General features: G+C 36.3%; 1 protein-coding gene across 1 annotated transcript; it reads left to right on the top strand.

The window, feature by feature from the left end:
* Positions 1-1156: 1156 nt before the first annotated feature.
* Positions 1157-21463, top strand: smc4 (structural maintenance of chromosomes 4). The gene is made up of 23 exons (XM_079246805.1): positions 1157-1280; positions 1997-2187; positions 2804-2995; positions 4002-4178; positions 6148-6312; positions 6552-6679; positions 6867-7007; positions 7548-7698; positions 9490-9654; positions 9799-10032; positions 10148-10333; positions 10524-10685; positions 10788-11013; positions 11132-11208; positions 12383-12535; positions 13182-13308; positions 14288-14477; positions 15504-15648; positions 16013-16186; positions 17432-17614; positions 18360-18592; positions 19923-20106; positions 20906-21463. The coding sequence occupies exons 1-23, from the start codon at positions 1196-1198 to the stop codon at positions 21074-21076; spliced, it is 3840 nt and encodes a 1279-aa protein (XP_079102931.1). The 5' UTR covers positions 1157-1195; the 3' UTR covers positions 21077-21463.
* Positions 21464-22550: the final 1087 nt, after the last annotated feature.

The raw sequence follows: 22550 nt of genomic DNA, 5'->3' as shown, positions 1-22550 counted from the left end.
GTAGTTGGCTACAGTAGCTAAGTTAACGGTACCATCAGGCATGCAAAAATAGCGTGGTAACGTAACTGCTACGTGTAGTTATCCCCATACAAAGCTACCAGGATCAGCTTACTTTGAAACGTGTTACTGAAGGGCTAGTCCAGTGTGATGGTAAGGGTTTTGGGGATATGCTTACCAGTCCAGTTAGGTTGCCCTGTTTATACCTCCGCCCCCTACATAAAAGTTTTTAGGATTGAAAGTTAACATTACTGTCAGTGTGAGACCACCTCTTGAGCTGTTTAGCAGCTCTCTTAATACGGGTCTTGCAAGGCAAACGGGGGAGACTTAATGCATTTGCATATTAACCGAATTATGTTTTCCAGTTCGTGACGTTAACTTTATTTTAACGTGTTTCCATCATTACGTTGGTTAAAAACGACCATTCAAGTATGTGAGGCGCTAATAAAATGCCTAAAACAGATGCAGGGGGTCACCAAAGCGATTTTATCGAGGGAGAAAATTATCAACTTTGTACTGATATTGGTGTTTAACTTTAAAATTACATCTGCTTCCCTATTAAGGTAGCGGGGATCTGTATTCGCGTCGTGTTTGCTTGATAATTGACGTTATTCAGGTTAGAAAATCTCTAATGCTTTTACCTAAACTATCATTTAAACGGATATTTTGGCATATGAAAAAATATAAGTAGTTAGTTGGGCGGCAGTGAGATCTGACGGCGGTAATGATAAAAGCCTGACAGAGTAGCTGCGTGTGACCGACTGTAAGTGCAGCTGAGAGATTGACAGGCACAAAAACCACTCATGGATATTCTTTTTTTTTTTTTTTTTACCAATGACCCCTTCAGATTTCAAATCATGCCATCTAAAACTGCAAAGCGCACAACTGCCTCCGCCAAGCCAAAAGGGAAAGGGTCGCAGCCTCGGGATGAATCCGAAGACGAGCTGGATGTACCCCCTCAAGAAACAAACTCCAATGGCCAAGAGGAGGCACCGCCGACAACTGGCAAGTAACAAAGAGTGTTTTGGTGTCTATGAATCTAAATAAGTTGTTCACTCCAATGGCTATGCGTGTATTGCTGTATTGGTAGAGGCCAATTGGCACAGCTTTAGAGTTTTTCCCCCCCCTCTTTTCTTTTTTTCCTGCTTAAATCTGAACACGTAGTTACAATGGCTGGTAGGTTTTTGTTTTTTCTAAAATGCCAGTCATCAATAAAAATCATTTTTGGGATGATTTTCATTTCGTCGAAAGAACTTTTTGGTCGGATTGTCTCCTCAAACGAGGTATTTTATTTCGAGTCACGAAGTGTTTTGTGCAGATCAAATCTGTATTTGACTTAATGTGTATAACTTAATATTAAGTCATGTGTATGCTACTATTTAAGCTGCATATAGGCAGTGGCTTATGTCTGTAGTGGTTTGGATATGTTTAAATGCTTCAGCTTGTGTTTGGCTGCTTTAATTTGATTGAGAATCATCGACTCCTTAGCTTGTTTATGCCTTTGTGAGCACAATAGATTTTGAACAGGTCGTTGTGGCTTGGTGTGATGGCTGCACATTCGTTTTAAGTTTATACATGGTCACCACAACACAAGATTGTCTTGTCTGGAGTTTTGACTGGTGTTTGGCATGAGTGAAAATATGACGTTGGTGATCGAGATATACTCTTTATTCATATCGACGTAGTGACTGTGGCGCATCTACTCTTGCGTATCGTTGCTTCTCATGCAGAGCGTTTGTGTAATAATGTGTGTTTGTTCAAAAGCTACCATAGTCTTTCTGTGTTTGCCTCGGAATGAAATAAGTCTTTAGAACAAACAAAATATTGCCTGTCAACTTTCTCTGGGCTCGTTTCATTGTGACTTGCTCCCTTGTGTTTTGTGTGTGTGTGTGTGTTTTCTTCTTTTTTTGTGCTCCTCCACCCCTCCCCCACGCATCACTGTCCCCCACCTGAAACGATTCGCACAGAAGAATAAAAGTTGTACATTTCTGTGCCACAGATTCATCTCGGGGGGAAACTACCGAGGCGGTTGATAATCGCAGTTTGGAGGAGATTCTCGGTAGCATCCCTCCACCCCCGCCCCCAGCAATGACCAATGAACCGGGCGCTCCTCGCCTGATGATCACACATTTAGTTAATCGCAACTTTAAATCGTATGCAGGGGAGAAGATTCTGGGGCCTTTTCACAAGGTACGACCAAACATAAGGAAGAAATGTAAACACTCTATTAAAGTTTGGGGAATACTTTAAGATGTGTTGTGCTAAGATGAGATTTCCATCACTAGCAATGTGTCTAAACCTTTTTTTCCCCTCATCTCTTAATTCCATACAGTTTAACTGTAAATAGTCTATCTTATCGTGTGAAATACACAAAGCAAAAAAAAGAAAAGACATTTAGTACTATGTATGAGCACTTGTTGACAAAAAAAAAAAAAAAAAAAAAAAAAAAAAGTGGGAAAAGTCATCCTCCATTTTGATTTAGTGAGTGTATCTCACAGCTTGTGGTCATGAAGTGGTCTCATTTCCTCCAAATTTTTATTTTTATATTAATATGTATAAATATATATTTTTCAGACTTGTGTCGTTTAGCATTTTTTATGATCTCCCTTTTTTTTGTACAAATAATTTTTATTTGTTGATCCTTAACTACACTCGCATGCAATACATTCACTATTACACACATACTTTACAAAAATGGCACAAAGCTGTAAATATAAAAAAAATATACAGTATTTGGATGCATATGTTGTGTATTTTTGTATGATTGATTTTATATTTTTTTTCTTCTTTTTAACCCTTTTTTCAGCGCTTTTCCTGCATCATTGGTCCAAATGGAAGTGGGAAGTCCAATGTGATAGATTCAATGCTCTTTGTGTTTGGATACAGAGCTCAAAAGATCAGATCGAAAAAACTTTCAGTGCTGATTCACAGCTCTGATAAACACAAAGATGTGCAAAGTTGTACTGTGGAGGTGCATTTTCAGAAGATTGTTGATAAGGTATATATATATATGTATATGTACATCTTTTTCACACAGACATTAACTTTCATAATCTCTATGCAGTCTAAACTGAAAAGTAAGGTCAGAAATAAATTTCAGTGCACAGAAATAATTTTTAAAATTTTATTTCTGCAATCCTCATGCTATAATATTGTTATTCATTTATCACAGCAGTGACTAAACACAGACTCAGATTAGTCATGAAAGTTACAGCTAACTCCCACATATATGCCACAGTCAGTTCATAGCATACCAGAAATTATCCTTCTAATTTTATTTTATTTTTAATTATTTTTTTAAATTAATTATTTAGCTTCACTTTAGCTGTACAGTCAAAATGAAGTCTCTTAGTGTTTGTATTCAGAGAAAAAATGTCAACTACATTAAATTGCAAAAACAAACTGAACTATGTAATACGTTAATAAATATGTTTATATTTTTACTGTGCCAGAGGGGGTGTGAGTAGGTTTTACTATGACTGCTGCTTAGGTCTTTCTGTTTGTTTAATCTGCATAATGTAAATTTAAATCAGTTGTCTAACTAATTGTCCAATGCTGTATAGTCTGTCAGCTTTATAAAAGATTGTTTCTAAAACCATAGAAATATTTTTTAGAGGTGGTGTACAAAACTTTAAGTCCTAGAATTTTTTCTAAAAGTAAAATATTTGTAAGACGCTAATGTACCCATTTGCATTGTATTTTCTTAATCTCACCATCATCTCTAACATTTTTCTAGAATCATATAATGCATACATTCCTGATTGTAATTTTTTAAAATTAATTTATTTTAAGATACTACTGTAACTGCCTTGGTGTATTATGTGTGTGTTTTAAGTAAGTCTTGTTCTTAATTGTTTTTTTTTTTAGTGTGGTATGTTTTTCTTTAACCCCTCTGAGTGAATGTGGGAGTATTATGGTTATTACAGTTTAATGTGTGTTTTCAATCCTGGACTGTTCTGTTCTAAGCTGCTCTGTGTCCTCTGCCCCTCCCCCTTCTGAGTCAGGAAGGAGATGACTACGAAGTCATCCCCAACAGCAAGTTCTATGTTTCCAGGACTGCCAACAAAGACAATTCTTCAGCCTACTATATCAACGGCAAGAAAGCCACATTCAAAGAAGTGGGGGCTTTGCTTCGAAGCCATGGCATTGACCTAGACCACAACAGATTTCTGATCTTGCAGGTAATTGCCTTTTTCCCCCCTTTTTTTCCCTCATTTCCTCCTTTACATATAAAACTTTTTACTCTCTTTTTTTAAGCCCTGTCAATATCCCATTCTGTTAAAGATTTCTTGTTTATTTCCTCCCAATTTCATGTTCGTTTCTGAGTCAAAGGTTTTCTATATCTTTTAACCATCTGTTTCTTTGGGAAATAACCTGTTGCACTGGAATTGGAAAGAGGGGATGTTCCCTCTGCCAGCCCTTAGATTGCTATAGCAGCGCATCATGGTTTGAAACAATGTGGAAAAGGTGCGAACCATTATTTGCTGCTCTAGAATTTTAAGGAAAAGATGCAGTTTTACCCTTACATGGATGTGTATATGAGGAGTTGAACAATTCACAGAGACATTGTAGTGAGGGAATGTGTGTGGGTGATCCACCAGTGGGGACAGGTTGGACCTCCCTTCTCCTTCCCATCTTATGTACCTGCCACGCTTTAGCAGCACGTAAATATTGGCGTGTGAGAACAAACCCCAACCCCAATATTGGCAGTGCTGCTTCAGTGTGGCTGGATCAAACACCCACCATTACCATAACTTTAATATTGGTTGTTCAGTTTAATTTCTCTCTCTCTCTCTCTCTCTCTCTCTCTCCCTCTCTCCGTCCCACTCTTTCTTTCTTTGCCTCTAATTTGAATACTTTGCATTCTGATTTTTTTTCTCAATAAACTGCTCTTTTCATATGCTTTTTTTTTTTTTTTTTTTTTTTTTTTTTTTTTAAATTTGAACTAGTTGTTACATTTTGTTGCCCCTCTAAGTGTATTACGTCTGACCTATCCATTATTACTTATTAACTCGAGGCATATGAGGGAATGACTTGTATCAGAGTAAAATGGCTGATTCTGTTTTTTTCTTTTCCTTTTTAATGTACATATTTGGGGGTTACGGATTAGCACATGTATCTGCCTCAGTTAACCATTTTGCATTTTTGTGTATGTGTATGTCAGTTTCCATTCTTTTTGGATAATCCAGCCTTTGACATGGCTGCATGACTATGGCTTGAGCTTGTTCTCCAAGGTCACTTTTCCAGGCTTTTGGCAAAGGGGAAGTGTCTATTTTGTGCACTGGTCAGAGCAGAAGATGACGTGGGAGTTTTCTACCCCCTTCTTCTAAAGCCTTTTTTTCTGTTGTGTATATACAAGTACTACAAGGACTTCCCTTTCCTAGCATATAAATTTAACCTAATTTAAGATTGAATACATTTTTTATAATGAAAGTAATTAATTTGTTTTTGACTTGAAATAACTTCTCTTGCAATTTTCTTAGTCTATAGCAGCCTGTTAAGATAAATAAATATACTGAACAGATGTTCAGACAAATATGATCACACTCAAATACTGTCCCTAATTTAGGACCAAGTAGACCATGCACAGCATTAGGAAAGTCAACTCAAGTGTAGTTGAAAGAAGATAAGCTTCATGGTATAAACAGTTTGAAACAATTAAACTATGGCAGCTCTGTTAACACGTGGAGTGTGACTGTTGACCTGCTGTGAGGTGATATATTTGTGTGTTCTGCATTAAGCATGTGTAACAAATGTTTTTGTCACAGACAGATGTTCTTCCCCAAAATAAGTATTTAATTTCTTAATTAATTTGATTTATTTATTTATTTATTTTTCTTTGATCAAAAAGTCTGTTCTCGGAGGGAAAACTAAACTTTTTTTTTTCTTTTTTCGGTGTTTATCACAAAGTGTTCATATCAGTCATATTAGTTTCATGTTATAATTGTACATTAATTTAGTCACACATCTTAAAAATAGAAAGTTTGCCCCTTTTATTTAATAAATAATACATTTAACTTTATGATTTCATTTTTTTATTTTATTATAAGCTCGTTTGTTTTGTTTTGTTTTGTTTTGTTTTTTTTGTTTTCTTTTTTGTGAATGAGTGCTCGTATATTTTTGCCAAAATGCTTTTTGGGCTTCTCACAGGGTGAGGTGGAACAAATTGCCATGATGAAGCCTAAAGGTCAAACCGAGCATGATGAGGGGATGCTGGAGTACCTGGAGGACATAATTGGTTCTTGTCGTCTCAAGGAGCCTATCCAAACTCTGGCTCATCGCATTGAGCTACTCAATGAGCAGAGGGGAGAAAAGGTGACTCTCTTACACTATCTTCCTAGATATATTTATCTTTAGCTTTAATTATTTGTGTCTTATTTAAATATGGTAACATTTACTCGGTTTATTTGAAGGTTATTTGTTTGTGAATATTTCTTTGACCCATGGAGAATCTTTTTATGAGTTGATCTTTTCTTTGTATTGTTTTTGTTTTATTGCACATAAAGTAAACTTTGTTGTTGTTAAGTACTTCAGTTTTTTTTTCATTGCCCTAGCTGAACAGAGTAAAGCTGGTTGAAAAAGAGAAGAATGCTTTGGAAGGAGAAAAGAACAAAGCTGTAGAGTTCCTCACCCTGGAGAACGATATCTTCAAAAACAAGAGTCAGCTTTATCAGTATAATGTGTGAGTGAATCAGTCCCGTCCCGTTTAAATGGAAAAATTAAACAATAATAGAAATAAAAATGTTAAACTGATACAGAATGCCCAGCAAGAGCTGAAATTGTTGTTAGCTGTTAAACCTGATTGTATTTATTTAATAATTTGTTTGTTTTGTTTTGTTTTTTTCCCCTGAATTCTCTTTGACCATTAGTCATGATCTACAAAAACGTGTGGTGGATAAAGAGCAGGAAAAGCAGAAGATCCTGGAGGAAACCAAGGAACTCACTGAAAAAAATGCAAAGTTATCACAGGAGATGGAGAAAATGAATGCTGAACTTCAAAATGTAGAAAAGTAAGAATTATTTTCTTTTCTGCTGTATCTTCCCTGACTGCTTATTGTGATTTGAGGGTTACCAGCTTTACTAATTTCATAATGTTGTTTTAGTGTCAAGATTTTTTTTTTTTTTTTTTTTTTTTGCGAAAATACATTAAAAGTTAAAATTTGTTTATCAACTCTTGTGTTGCATAAAATGTCGTCTTATGCAGCTAAAAATTCTTGAGCTTTGACAAGAGACTACACGTGTTTAAAATGAACTGTTTTGAGTCATAACTTGAATGATTTACTTAGTGAAATTAAGACCTATGTTCTATTTTATTTACATACACTTTCTCCCATTGGATTCATTAGGAACGTGTGTCCAAACCTTTGACTGGTACTGAATGTATATATATATATATTTTTTTATTTTATTTTATTTTATTTATTTACACATTTTATATATATATATTTTTTTTTTTATTTTTTATTTTTTATTTTTACAGATTTTCATAGTTCATAAACATTTTCTTATAGATTGCTATAGATTTACTTAATTTTTTTTTACTCCCCCAGGAAACAAAATAAAATCAACAAGTACATTGAGACCCAGAAGCAGCAGTTCACCCAGCTGGACCTGCAGGATGTGGAGGTGCGTGAGAAGATTAAACACTCCAAGAGCAAGAAAAAGACATTGCAGAAGCAGCTTGAAAAGGATCAAAAAAAGGTGTGTTGGAATCCACTTGTACACATGGCTCAGTTACTTCATTTAACTTAGTATTTCTGGTTTTAACTCTGCAGTTGATAAAATTGTGTCGCACTGAATATCAGTGAGTTTACTATTTACAGGCACACAGCTTCATAACCTGTTAGATGATCATAATTTATGTCCTTTATAAATACACTCACATCGTACATCCATTAGGAAATACAGCACTGAAGCACCAGTGGTATTAGCTCGAGTGTTACTTTGTTTTGGCTGTGGTCAAGAGGGAAACATGGGCAAGAAAAAATATTTTTGTTGTTCATATAAAACATAGGAGATGTTTTTGACTGAAATGTGGCTTAAAAATCAAACATTAAGATGCTGCAGAAACTGCATTTTAACTTTTCTTTGTTCTTTTACATATTTCAGTTGAATTCTGATTTACTGGATTTTTTTTTGCCCATTTCCCAATTATCCATCTTTTCAGTCATAACATATGGTAAACGGATCCCAAGTACAGATATGACTGTCATCTCATTTATGAAAATAAATAAGTTTGTTTAATTTTTTTTTCTGAAGACTTCAGAACTTTTTATGGTTTTATGTATAATGAATATAATATAAGAAAGGTAAATCATTTCTAGTTAAAGGTCAGCCTTTTAATAGACTGATCACAATATGGCATCATTCTTCTTAATAGTTATTACTATACTGAGGAAGTATAGTACAATTTTAAAAAAAAAAAATGTGGAAAAAAAATTAAACATTGCCCATCACTAATATTGGTCTTAAACAAGACTCCCTATGTGACTGAAAGATGATGTATAGAAATGTATAGATCATTTAGATTTTTTCTTCTTTGTACATTTTCTTCCTTTGATTGAAGGTAAGTTGCTGTATACCTTCTAATAAACAAAAAAAATAAATTAATTAACTGAATGAAATAAAATCCAGTGCAAGTGTGTAAATCAACTTTTATGACAGGAAGGGCCATCAGTCCTGAAGTAGCCACTAGAGGGCTATGAAGTAACACACAAGTCTGTTGTCAGTGGTGTGTTTTGTTTCAGTATCAACTCTTACATTTTTCTGTCAGACATTTCTAATCTTTTGCACATTAACAAACTGTATGATCTAAAACAAAAGTTTTTATCATAACTGTAGTGAAATCCTCTCACATTCTGAAGTATTATCAGCTCCACCTACATTGGTTGCAGTCTGGAAACATGTTGGTCAGAGGGGGAGCTGGGCAGAAGCAGGGAGACCTCTGGGGAGCAGTGTTCTGCAGTGTGATAGTCAACTATGACCTGGCTTGTGTAACACTCCCAGCAGCCACATTCACATTTCACCCACAGTTAACCTTACAAAACATAAAATGTACACACATATACATGTTTTGTTTGAGCACTGCCAAACAGCAGTGTGTTATGCCAGTCTTAGCCAGGGCTTTCTCAGAACTGAATGTGTCCATAGTTTATTACATTTTTCTTTTGCCCTACTCTGGAATGCAGAGCACCGCTACAGACTTAGTTATTTTATTTGTCTTAATTATAAACTATCTGCACTTTTGCACTTCATGTAATTTTATCTCTATCAAAATTATTATGTAAATTTAGCTATATTCATGTTCCATCAGGTTGCAATGGGTTCAGAAGGAATGGGATTTTACACTGTGGTTGGTGGGATTATTAATTGATTACATGCACTTTAAGGTTAAACATGGACGCTTGTATCATGCTGTTTAGAATCCACAGTTGGATGCATTTTTTTCTCTTTTTTTTTTTAAAGCTCCTTTTCTGGCTCATTGTTTCTTAGCTGGAGGAAGTTCGCAGTATACCAGCCAGCAGTGAAAAAGCCATCTCTGAGGCAACAGCCCGCAAGGAAGACTTGGAGAAACAGAAGGTGAAAGAAGAAGAAAAGCTTAAGGAAGTCATGGAGAGTCTAAAGCAAGAGACCAGCGGCTTACAACAGGATAAAGAAGTGGGTATTTGTTAGCATCTTAGTGTTTAATGGTTTATTTAACGTTTAGTGATTTACCTTCTGAAATACTTTCCATTAAATTAAGTTCAGATTGATTTTGCATTGACTTTTTTTTTTTTTTTTTTTTTTTTTTTAACACTTCAGAAAAAAGAGAAGGAGCTCATGGAACTCAGCAAGACTGTGAACGAGACTCGTTCTCGTATGGACCTTTGTCAGTCTGAGCTTGACATCTACCTAAGCCGTCACAAAACAGCTCTGACACAACTGAACACAGCCAAACAGACACTTCAGACAACATCAGACACATTGCAGGAACGCCGTGTGGCCATCAAAGACCTGGCAGTCCAAATACCCCAGAAAGAGAAGGAGCTAAAGAAGGTAAAACCAAGTGTCCGTATTGAGATACTTTGTTTGTGTTTACTTCACTGTAAGTGTTGATGATGGAAGTTATGGGAGCTTTTGCTTTAATGGCTGGTTCCCCTTTTCTTTCTAGGATCAGGAAGAGCTACAGCAGCTTGTGAAGGTGGACAGTGAGACCAAAGAAGTTGTAAGGGAATTGAGGCAGAAGGTAGATGAAGCCAAGAGTTCTTTGTCATCCAATCGCAGTCGAGGAAAAGTCCTGGACGCCCTAATGCAACTTAAGAAAAGTGGCAAGATTCCTGGCATCTATGGAAGATTGGTAAGGGGGTTAAAAATGAACTATTAATTTACCTACTGCAATAGCTCTTAAAAAGCACTGAAAGAAGTTTATTTCATTATTTTACTAAATATGAATCGTCTGAAATGACAAATGCAAATTTCAAGTCTATAATAACTACATTAATCTACAGTAACTGTATTACGTTTTTGTTTTTTTTTTGTGCTTGTAGGGAGATCTCGGAGCCATAGATGAGAAGTATGATGTGGCCATTTCTTCATGTTGTGGTGCTTTGGACAACATTGTTGTGGATACGATCGACACAGCTCAGAAATGCGTCACATTTCTCAAAGAACAGAACATCGGCGTTGCCACTTTTATTGGTCTTGACAAGGTATGAAATGATGTGGTTTAGAGATGTCAGGTTTAGTGGTTGTTGATGGATTGTAACTTAGAAGGTTTTCTTATCCTGTGGTTTGCTTTTTAATTCTTGCAGATGAAGGTGTGGGAGAAGAGCATGGCTCCCATCCGCACTCCAGAAGACAGTCCTCGCCTCTTTGACATGGTGCGAGTGAATGATGAGAATGTGCGACCGGCTTTCTATTTTGCCCTAAGGGACACCCTAGTTGCCCAAGACATGGAGCAGGCTACAAGAATGGCTTTCCAGAAGGACAAACGCTGGAGAGTGGTCACCCTGAAGGGACAGATAATTGAGATGGCTGGTTAGTTACTTCTCTTTTCCCTCTAGCTGTTTTTTGTGCTGACTCACAATTTTAGCTAATCATTAAGGATTATTTATTTTTATTTTAATTTTCCCTTGGTATGAAATGTGTTTTACAGGAACCATGACTGGTGGAGGAAGAGTATTAAAAGGCAGAATGGGCTCTTCTATTGGCACTGAGGTTTCCCAGGTGGAAGTGAGTACAAAACACATTAAAAAAAAAAAAAAAAAAAAAAAAAAAAAAAGATATTTGTAAATGTCTAAATAAATATTCATAACTGACTGAATTACATGACTGTCATAAGATTGGTACTGATTTAGGATAATTTAAAAAAAAAAAAAAAAGACTTTTTATAGAAAGCAAATAATATAATAGCTGTGGTTGTGCAAAGATTCTTATTGAATGCTAAAGAATTATCCGACCAATTAATATAATCTGAGCAGTTTCCCCTACCATGATACCCACCATCACTACCACTAAAGGTCAAGTTAATGTGGTTTGATTTTGTTTTCTATACAGCGCCAAGTTGCAACAGAAGTAATTTCAGGTTCCCTTCCCAGTAGAACAGGCTTATAATTGATCTTTTTATTTAAAAGTAAATAGGCTGGTTTTTCTGTTTACATGATAGCATGTCATAGCTGCTTCATGTCCACAATGGAGTTCAGCTCTGATGCCACACGCACAGACGGCACACAGCTGAAAACATTAACCAGCTGAAGATTTTTGGAAATAACTCTCCCATGGAGCTTAAGATAGAATCACTCTCCCTCCAGTGTTGTACTGAGAACATTAAGTCCATCACGGAACCAGCTGAATCTACTGTCCTTGTAATAATTTCTAAGTCGCAATACAGCTTAAAATGGATCTGATGTTCTCTGTAGGATTTTATTAATGTTATCACATTATCTGAAATATTTAGAGAAAGTACACTGGGTGAAAGTCAGGAGATCAAAAAGAAGGTTATTTTTTGTTTGTTTGTTTTTTTTAAACCATCTTTCGATCATTGTGAACCATAAGAAAAAAACAACGAAGTTTGGAGTTGTGACATGACTTAATACATCAGTCTAGCTGTAACATGATATTTAAACCATCCTAAAGCTTCTGTTTGTGAGTTGTTGATTCTGTATCAGATAGGTTACCTATCCCAGCTAAAGGTAACCTTACTCCAGAATAGTGATATTAGGTTCATAAATACATCACAATAAATACAATCATTTCCACAATAAGCTGTAAAATCTTATTTTATGTGCCTTTTCTTCATGTGATTGTAAAATGTTGAATGAGATGGATACCGCTCCATCACAACTGACAAAACAAGATTTTCTTCTGCATGTTTATTCATTCATTCATGTCTGTGTGCTTTGTACAGCTTGACCGTATGGAAAGCAAATTAAATGAGAAAGTGTCGAAGCTGCAAGGCTGTCAAGAGAGAAAGCTGCAACTAGAGGAGAATATCCAGCGCCTGCAGCCACTACTCAGAGAAATGAAGAACACACTGGAAAAATACACCAAAAGCATGACTGTATGTTATTTCATTCATGGCGTTCTATTTCGGTCATTAATTGGATTGGACATTTAGATATTAATTTGTAGGGATGCACCGATATCTGTATCGGCTCAATACCGTGTGTGTACTCGTACTTGATATTAAGAAAAGTGTTCCGATACCACGCTAGTCCACGCCAGCGCAGATGTGTTAAATGTTAAAATGTGACTTTTTTGTTCCAGTAAAAGCAAAATCTTTGTTTCAAAATTGCACATGTATAGTTGTATTTGGGTAAAATGTGCCAAATCATAATAAAACTTGTTGAAATTGTTAGATCTGTAATGTTGTTATATTTGTATTGGTGAGGTAACTTCAGAAAGGATAGGTAATTTATTACAACCTAATGAAATCTTACACAGTTATAACAGCAATGATAACCATAGTCACTATAATGTTCACATAAACAGATTTGGTATCTGCAAATATCGGTATCTGCAGATATTCCATTTTCAGGATCTGATTGAAACTCCCAAAAAGTCAATTGGTGCATGCCTATTCATTTGTACTATAATGCAGTTGTAAAATGTCACTAACTGATTAAATACCTTTTGCTCTTTGTAAGTGAATTTGGTTTATTTATATTATTATTTATATTAATTATTTTCTTTTTGTGTTCTTACAGAGTCTTGCTGACCAGGAAACTCATTTGAAACTTCAGATTAAGGAGCTTGAAGCAAATGTGCTGGCAGCTGCTCCTGACAAGGCCAAGCAGAAGCAGATGGAGAAGAGCCTGGAGGCTTTCAAAAAAGGTTAGAGGAGCTTTTGTAAAGGTTGCAGATTGCTGTAGATGATGGGGGTTTTTTTTGTGTGCGCGCGCAATCATTGTCTAAGAAGTTATTTTATTCTTACATAATAACCAGCTAAAATCGTTAGTATGTAATAATTTCTTAATGCTCAAGTGTGTAAAATCACATGAATTCTCCCTCTAGGTTTTGACTTTTATTTCCATCATTTGATGCCCATTTAACAAAATAAAACTGAAACAAAGTAAAGTATCAAAATGACCCATTCTAACATAATTCTTTCTGTTAGGTAACCAATAAATACTAAATATTGGCCATGGATTTCTTTTGAAACTGAGTAGATAATTTTGCAAAACAGAGATAAAACACAACAAGCCAAAACATGGAGCCAGCTTTTGGCTTCTGGCTGTCCTTTAGCAGTATAGCCGATGTTTTGAACAAGAATAATACTGGGGGGGAAAATGAACAAGACCGTAAATCTGATATTAAATGTTGTTTTTTTTGACAGCCCTTTGCATGCATTTTTTCCCCCTGCTTCTCTTCTAATTCTCTGGTTTGTTTTTTTCGCTGGTTGTGTAGCTGCTGTACAACTCAACTGTGTCCCCACAATTTCCTGTCATGTTGCTCCATTTTCTGTATTAAGTGAGGGATAGTTAGGTCCATTGAAAATGGACCAAATTACACATGTAACCGATGCTGGAAACGGTCTTAACTGTTTGGCCATCTTTTTCTCTTCTTTTTAACATCATTAACCAAACAACTTTACGTTTACCTTACTTTTGATTTAAAATGCAGGCTTTGAAACATATTTAATTTATTTCCTCCTTTCTGTGCAACTTTCCATCTCATGATTTACAGACTAATAAGCCAGGCTCCACAATAACACTTAAGTTGTGGCGTTTAAATATTGACATCCCTAAATTTAATATTTTTAGATTCTAATGGTTTGTTTATGTTTTGATTTTCCAAACTCTCTCTTATTCAGACTATGAGTCAGCATCTAGTAATGCCGGGAAGGTGGAAAATGAGGTAAAAAGGCTCCACAACTTGATTGTAGACATCAATAGCCATAAATTAAAGGCTCAGCAGGACAAGCTTGACAAGATCAACAAGGAAATAGATGACTGTTCCTCCACCACAACCAAAGCCAAAGTGGCCATCAAGACAGCTGATCGGTAAGGGAATAACTCTATAAAGCAATGTGAACATATTTCTGCATATTTAACATTTTCTTCACATAAGAACAGTTCGCTCCTGTCCTATTCTGCTAGATTAATAATAGTGATACATTTGCACAGATATCACTTGATTAATAATGCCCTGTTGAATTTGGGGTGCAGGATGAAAGTACTTGTGTTTGGAAAATGTAAATGAATGGCACTGCTATGACTACAGTTGTATTTTCATCTTAGAGGGTTGTTGAAATTAACCTTTGTGTTGGGTACCATTGAAATAGATTAGAACATGTTGATTTGCCTCCTGCATTCCAGGACGTGAATTGTGACTATTGCACATATGTATATATTGCAATGTTGACACTCAAAGGATATATTGTGCAGCTCACTGACCTGACTGTGATTGAAAGTTTCAGTACCACAGTGAAGGGACTACTGTTACAATGCTCATACGGTCACTTGACAACATAAATGGAAAAATGTCCGAGCTGCTGGCATGTGTGTTTTCCAATGTAAAGTATGGGACAGTTTTATTGGTTTGCAGACGTGCCAAGTGTTGTTAGTGTCTATATTAGTATTTGGTCCACCACGGCATGTTTTAAACAGTTCCTTACTTTTTGTCCAATGGAAGGTGGAGGAATATTTCAGCTTTTTTTTTTCTGTGAGAAAATGTCTTTCTGAAGAAGTTAAGCATACTGTATGCGCCCAACTTGAAGTAGATTTTCTATATTCAAAGTATTGACCTGAGTGCAGCCATAAAACAGTTGACCTACACTGCCCTGTGGTTGAACACATTTCATAGAGGTCTGTTAACGTAATCCCAACTTTATTTAACTGATTATCTGCTCATTACACTTATTTTAGTGTAGTTTAAGCTGAGATTCTCCTCACAGTGCAAATACATGTCACTTGTAAATTTTCTTTGCAAGCCACACTGATGTTATTAATAGTGGTCATTTTTATGCATCTATTATGACAAAATTGATGGAAGCTGATATCTTAAGTGTTGTTTTTTTCTCTCTGTAGCAACTTGAAGAAATGTGAGGAGAGTGTCGCACGTGTGCAGAGTGAGCTGGAGGAGAATGAGAAGTTGATGACTGAACTCACCGAAAAACTGAAGATATTAGAAGAAGAAGCTGGAGAGATCATGAAAGCCTGCCAGGAAGCTGAGGTTGGCAATAATTATCTGTCTATCTATATACAGCATCCATCGATGGTTATTTTAGATCTATACATGTAAAAGTAGTGATTATAAATGATATTTAAAGATTTGCTTTGTAATATTAAGCGCTGTTTTCCGTAACTGAAACATATCACCAAGGTATTTTTAAAGTATTGTTTCCTTGCTTTTCACCACTAAAAAAAAAAAAACATTAAAAAGTACAACTGACTGGTATTTAGCAAATTCCTGTATATGTGAAATTGGGAATGTTTTTGTATTTAATTATTGTCCCTCATGAACGTCTGATTCACTGAAAGATTTGCAATATTTAAATTTATTTTAATTACCAAGAAATGTATTCCTTGTTTTCCAGGCTGCACTGCCTGAGGTGCAGGAGCAGTATCAGAGTGTGTCAAAGGAGATAAAAGTCCTGCAGCAGCAGGAGCATGCACTGCAAGAGCAATCTCTCAATGTTCGCCTCTCTATCGAGCAAATTGATGCCATCATCACTAAACACAACAGCAAGATTAAATATTGGCAGGAAGAGGTGAGTGAGGGAACATGTTGTCATGAATTCAAGTTTGACTTAACTTTTCAAGCTTCAGGTTTTGTTGGTAATGACAGTATATCGAACAAACAAAAAACTTTAGAGCTCAGACAGTAGGAGTCCAGTGGAGGGAACAGTACCCCGCTAAAATTGTGAGAAATAGTAATATCCAAGTTTGAGTCTTGTCCCTTTTGTATTTCACTAGTTTTTGTTTTTTATCATTTGATGCACAGCCTGGCAAAAACGAAGTTGCCCCAAAAAAAAGTCTCACTCACTTTTTGTTAGACAGTCTTTAATAGGGCTGTGACGAGATGCTTTTGCCCGATTCGATTTCGATTTTTTTTGGGTGCCAATACGATTTAAATTGTGATTCTCTAAATTCTTTGATATTGCAGATTTTTGTAGACTAAAAGCAAAAAAAAAAAAAATGTACAAAACTTTTTTTTTTTTTTTTCTCGTCATTTTTCTTGATTTCAATGAGGACAAAAAACACAGTAGCTAGACCATCATTGTACTGCTATGATGCCCAAAAAGACAAGTATAAAGAAAGAAAAAAAAAAACCCAATAAAAATGACAGAAAAAAAAGAAAATAATTTTTGTCATTTTTATTGGGTTTTTTTTTTTCCTTTATACTTGTCTTTTTGGGCATCATAGCAGTACAATGATGGTCTAGCTACTGTGTTTTTTGTCCTCATTGAAATCAAGAAAAATGACGAGCAAAAAAAAAAAAAAATTGTTTTGTACATTTTTTTTTCTTTTTTCTTTTTACAAAAAAAATCCATTTTAAGATTGTAAAGCAAAAAGTCCTGATATTCGATTTTTTTTGGATTCGGTTTTACCACCCCGAGTCTTTAACTTTGATTATGGCAGCACTCACTGTAGTATTGCTTCAGTAAACTTATGTAATGTCAAAAGGTTTATTCCCACTCAGCGTTGCTTTAAGTTTTCACTAAGACCTTGTATTGATGATGGAAGAGTCCAACGGCTGCTCGTAACCTTCTCCAGTGTATTCCGAAGATAAGGCAGTGTATAATAAAAAAAAGTTATGGTTGTCTGCACAGTAATAATATATAACAAATGTGTTTATACATCAGTTTAAGTGAGAATTATTGTTAATATTGTACAGGCCTCCAAAGATAAGGCAGTGTATAATAAAAAAAGTTATGGTTGTCTGCACAGTAATAATATATAACAAATGTGTTTATACATCAGTTTAAGTGAGAATTATTGTTAATATTGTACAGGCCTCCAAGCTGTCCCTTCATACCATTGAGGGCCAACCAGCAGAGGAGCTTCGTGTTCTGACTCCTGCTGAACTCGAAGCGATCTCAGATCCCAACGTAATTATCAACAAGCTAAGCACATTAGAGATTCACTGTGGTCAGATGAAGCCCAACCTTGGAGCCATCGCTGAGTACAAGAAGAAGGTATGCACAAACACACATGGGCATCTTGCATGCTAGTCTTTTGTAGTGCGTAATGAGGCAGTCAGCTGACATTACAGGTAAGTAATCGCTCTCATCCACCTTTACTAATGAACTCATTTTCATTTGGGTTTCCTGTATTGGTGCAACATTCTTCTGTCTTCATCTTCGCTTCATGATTTAGAAATGCAGACATTATCACTGTAGTATGGTTCCTGTAAACATAATTAGCTTCATAACAGTACCAGACAAATTGTTTATAGCTGGGACATTTGCATCAATAGTTCACACAAAGACTTCATAAGTCTTTAAATCTGGACAAATAACATGTTTGCTACAAGTATGGAATTATTTCAACAAAAAAAAATTTGTTGATAGGCGAGTACAACACTTGTAACACTATAACCCCTGCTCAACATCTTTAATTAATTAAATAAAAACACACAGTTGGTCCTGAGCCAGCTTTGCACTTTATTTTAGGAGAAATAAAATTAAATTACTTTAGGTTATTTCAAAGTAAATGTATTTATTTAGGAAAAAGACTCTTTCCAATAAACTTGAGATTTTGATTTGACTTTGAAACCTGGAACTCTGACAGTCCACATTGTTTTATTCTGAGACTTACTTGAGCAAATGTTCTGTTTTGGGTTAGAAAGATGATCTGGATGACAAAAATGCACATGGAAGAATTTGTAAAAAGGAAAAGAACACTTGAGCCACAATGTCATTGTTTTGTGTGTGTTCACAGGAAGAGCTTTATCTGCAGCGTGTTGCCCAGCTGGATGAGATCACAACAGAGAGAGACAAATTCAAACACGGCTACGAAGACCTGCGCAAACAGCGGCTCAACGAGTTCATGACTGGATTCAACATGATCACAAACAAGCTGAAGGAAAACTACCAGATGCTTACACTGGGTGGTGATGCAGAGCTGGAGCTCGTGGACAGTTTGGACCCGTTCTCTGAGGGCATCATGTTCAGGTAAAGTATGAAACCAGAGAGATAAAGGCATTGTGTCTTCGTTGTTTTGTCTGTTATTTCTTTAAAACACTTAAGTGTCTTATTGGCTACTTATTACCTTCACATCTTTGTTTACTGAAGATACTTGTAATGTAGAAAGTTATAAACCCACTGATTTGGGGATACCTGTCCCTTAAGGTCCATTTATACTCAACTCAGAAGACAGATTGGTAGATGTACACAGTTTTGTCCATCTTTGTATTGGTTATGTGTAGGACTGGGCAATATGACAATATATATCGTTTGGGAAATAGAAAATATTTGTTTCATATGAAGCTCTTTTGTTTACGCCACAATAAGGTGTTTTACTGCAGTATTTTATGTCAAGTTGCGCTTTAAGGCATGCACACTTCAATATAAAAAAACAAACATGGAGAAAGACAGTAGCAGATGCGTTTCAGGCACGATAATTCACTAAAAGATGACCAGCCAACCAAAACTCATGAGCTTGTTCATAAAAGAGGGGAAATTTCTGTCATATGTATGCGGTTTGGATATGAAAAGACCGACATGGAACCGACAACAGACTAGCTCACAGTCCCAACAACGGACTCCGACATAACTACCGGTAACTCATTTTAGCATTAGAGAATAACGATTAGAATCAATGAGCAAACACCACAAAAGCAGCGTCAAATGGTGGCGAAAGCACCCACAATGAACTCCAGACGCAAACGCTGCAACGGGCATTTACCAGTAAAACGTCATACAGCCATAGTTCCCGCAGATGGAAGGAGATCACTGCTGCTGTTGCACATATGACACATAACTGATGACTGACACAAAATTACACAAACAATTTTATATCGTTAAGTATATTGTTATGGGGGTATAAAATGAGCTATATCATGATATGAGATTTTGGTCATATCATGATATAGCCTGTTGGTCTGTTTTCAAGGGCCTTAGTTATTCACAACCTGACCCAGCAAACAAAGCAATGCCACTGGGAATGGTGGGGAGGTGTTGAGTTGTACAGCAAATGACACAACTAGTGAAAGAAACAGAGAAGAGGAGGAACAGGAAGAAAGCAGAAACAGCCAAATAAAAAGCATCTGAACACAAAGATGCAGAAGAAGAAATAGAGGAGAACAATATCAGCAACTGTAGACATGGCAGGAGCATTTGAAAAACTGCGAGTGTGTCTGCAACTGCAACCGATGTCAAAACAAGGAAGTGAACTCTAAGCACACCACTGCCCACTGGTGGATGAATGGATAGAAGCATAAAAGAGTGCAGCGACATATTGGACACAATGAATAAACAGCACCTGTTTATTTTTTCTTTTTAGTGTTCGTCCTCCAAAGAAAAGCTGGAAAAAGATCTTTAACCTGTCAGGAGGAGAAAAGACCCTCAGCTCCCTGGCTCTGGTGTTTGCTCTGCACCATTACAAGCCCACACCACTGTACTTTATGGACGAGATAGACGCTGCTCTTGATTTCAAGAACGTCTCCATCGTGGCCTGTTATATATACGTAAGTGTGTTCCTGCAGAATAAATGATTAGTGTGACACCATCATATGTCTGGGATTTGTGTCCACCTATGTCTCAGTCTTTGATACTTCAATGGCTGCGCTTTCATTACCCCTTGAATGCAATCTAAATGTTGCATTTCTAAAATCACTGAGTTTGTATTTTCTCATGAAGGTTTTTTTTAAGTGTGTCTATAGATGTGTTTCCATTACATTTCTCGAATATACATCTTATTTGCATTTACACATCCCCAGACGTGTTGAAGGAGAGGGTCAAACATGACTCATTACAGGTCAAGATGGTGCAGCAAGGATGGTCAGAAACCAGGGAGAATGGCTTTGAATAGCTGTGGAAAATCCTCAGCAGCAAATGGAAACCCCTGAAACATTACATAGTAACCTGGCATAAGCTGAATTTGTCTAATAATCTCAAACTGCGACTTATGCACTCAACACCATTCAGTTGAAACACCTGCAAATTACAATTGTAGTTTGTTGGAATTTTTTTTAAAAATTGCTTTTATTTAGCAACAAATGAATGGAAACGCAGCCAATAATGCTCCTGAACAAAATCCATTTCCGTGTCAAGCGAAACATAAAAATTAAGATGCGTTTCTAAAAACCTTTCAGTGAAGAAACAGTAAAGTTGTTGTTGACCAGTTTGATTTTAACATTTAAAAGTTTGTCAGTTTTGTCAAGTACTCTTCTACATTTTCACCTCTGAAGCAGCGACACCAATATTCAACAAGAAATGAAACATTGACAAATTAATTCTTTTTCATTTTTCACTCTTTCCCTGCAGGAGCAAACAAAGAATGCACAGTTCATCATCATCTCCCTGAGGAACAACATGTTTGAGATTGCTGATCGTCTCATCGGCATTTACAAAACACACAACACAACAAAGAGTGTGGGAATCAATCCCAAGACTATTGTCTTTAGGGGGCACGAAGCCATCACTGCTCAAACCTAAAAAGTCTGTCTTTAACTTCCTTCTCACACCATGTAAATATTTTTAAATTGTCCTGGTTATTAATGCTGCTATTCTTATCTATAATCAATAAATCTTTTTTTATAAGTTTTTTGTGAGTGTTGTGTGCAGAAAACTTGCATTTTTCTTTCACGTACATCAGCTTAAAGATCCAAGTAACAAAAGACCGTATGAAGTGGCCAACTGGCAAAATGCTGGCAATTTAGAGATGGCTTTGACCCCATCTGTATTAAGGTATAGCTACCAGTAGAAATATTCACTTAATAAAGCATTTCACCATGAGTTGAATTTCAGTTTCATTACTTCTGAGAATTGTTCACACAAAGAGAAAGCATTAACCACATCTTAAATACAATAAAGCAGTTTATCTTGAAGTGCCACAACATGACAGGATTTGCTAGAAATTTGTAATTCAAACTGCTGTTCTTTCAGCAACAGGAACCCCGTTTTCACTGCATATTGGTGTCGACTGCAGGTCAACGTTGAGAAGAGCTGAACTGAGTAAAATGTTTGAATGCCAAAGCAGCTTTTCTTGGGGTAAATCTAGATCTTGTACTGTCAGCAAGACATACTAGTCTTAATGGAAAGGCCTGATGAAAAGCAGCTTGGGACCAACTCTGCATCACTGTAGTATGATCTGTGGCAGCTTTAAGGTAGATCCATTGTGTGTGAATAGATCCACTACACCTCTTTATTTCACAGCTCCAGCTGTGAGTGATCAGTGTTTTACAGAGCGAAAAGATAACTTGTCTCAAACAGTAACTCATGGTGCTAAAGCAGGTCAATAAAACAGGTCAATTTGACTCCTAAAAACTCCAAGCTATCTTGATCCTTGGGAAGCCACTTACATGCTTTCAGTGTCAGCATCGCTGGGGTTTCAATGAGAATGAATATTTTTGGTGGTGGTCAGTGGTGGTGCAGACTGGTTGCCACATTTCTGTTTGTGTGGTCCAGGGCACCTGTGGCTACACATGTAACTTACCATCAAGTATGAATGAGGAGTGGATGAATAATGGATCCAGTTTAAGAGATTTGAATACCATCAGCAATAAAGCACAACAAAATCATTATTTTCTCTCCAGATCTTCAACTTCAGTTTTCACACCATCACATCTGGTGCAGTAGCTCACCTGAGGAGCAGGTGCATCCTATGATCACAGTAGTCTAGTACTGCTTAAAGTGGCAGACCAGAGAAGGTTTTTATTACATTTCTCTTCCTTCTCCAAGAAGACTAAGGAGTCTTCATCCTCCACAGAAGAACTAAACAATACACGTTGAGATGTTCCTTCTACATACAAACCATTTGGTCGTGACAGCACACAAAGACACAAGACGTAAGAGCACAAACCTGCGGAGGCAAAACTGATAAAAAGGATTTAAGACGCAAAGGCATTCAGAACAGTTTTTCATTTGAACATAAGTATTTCCTACATTTCCAGCGATGACTTGCAGAGCA

The sequence above is a fragment of the Telmatherina bonti genome (assembly GCF_933228915.1).
Source record: "Telmatherina bonti genome assembly, chromosome: 9".
Classification (NCBI taxonomy): Eukaryota; Metazoa; Chordata; class Actinopteri; order Atheriniformes; family Telmatherinidae; genus Telmatherina; species Telmatherina bonti.
The sequence above is the reverse complement of the archived record's forward strand: the minus strand, read 5'-3'. Positions and strand labels throughout refer to the sequence as shown.

Coding starts and splice junctions, on each gene's coding strand:
- smc4 (XM_079246805.1), top strand. CDS start 1,196: ATGCCAGTCATCAATAAAAATCATTTTTGGGATGATTTTCATTTCGTC. Junction 4,179..6,147: donor ACAGATTTCTGATCTTGCAG/GTAATTGCCTTT, acceptor GGCTTCTCACAG/GGTGAGGTGGAACAAATTGC. Junction 14,478..15,503: donor GCCATCAAGACAGCTGATCG/GTAAGGGAATAA, acceptor TTCTCTCTGTAG/CAACTTGAAGAAATGTGAGG.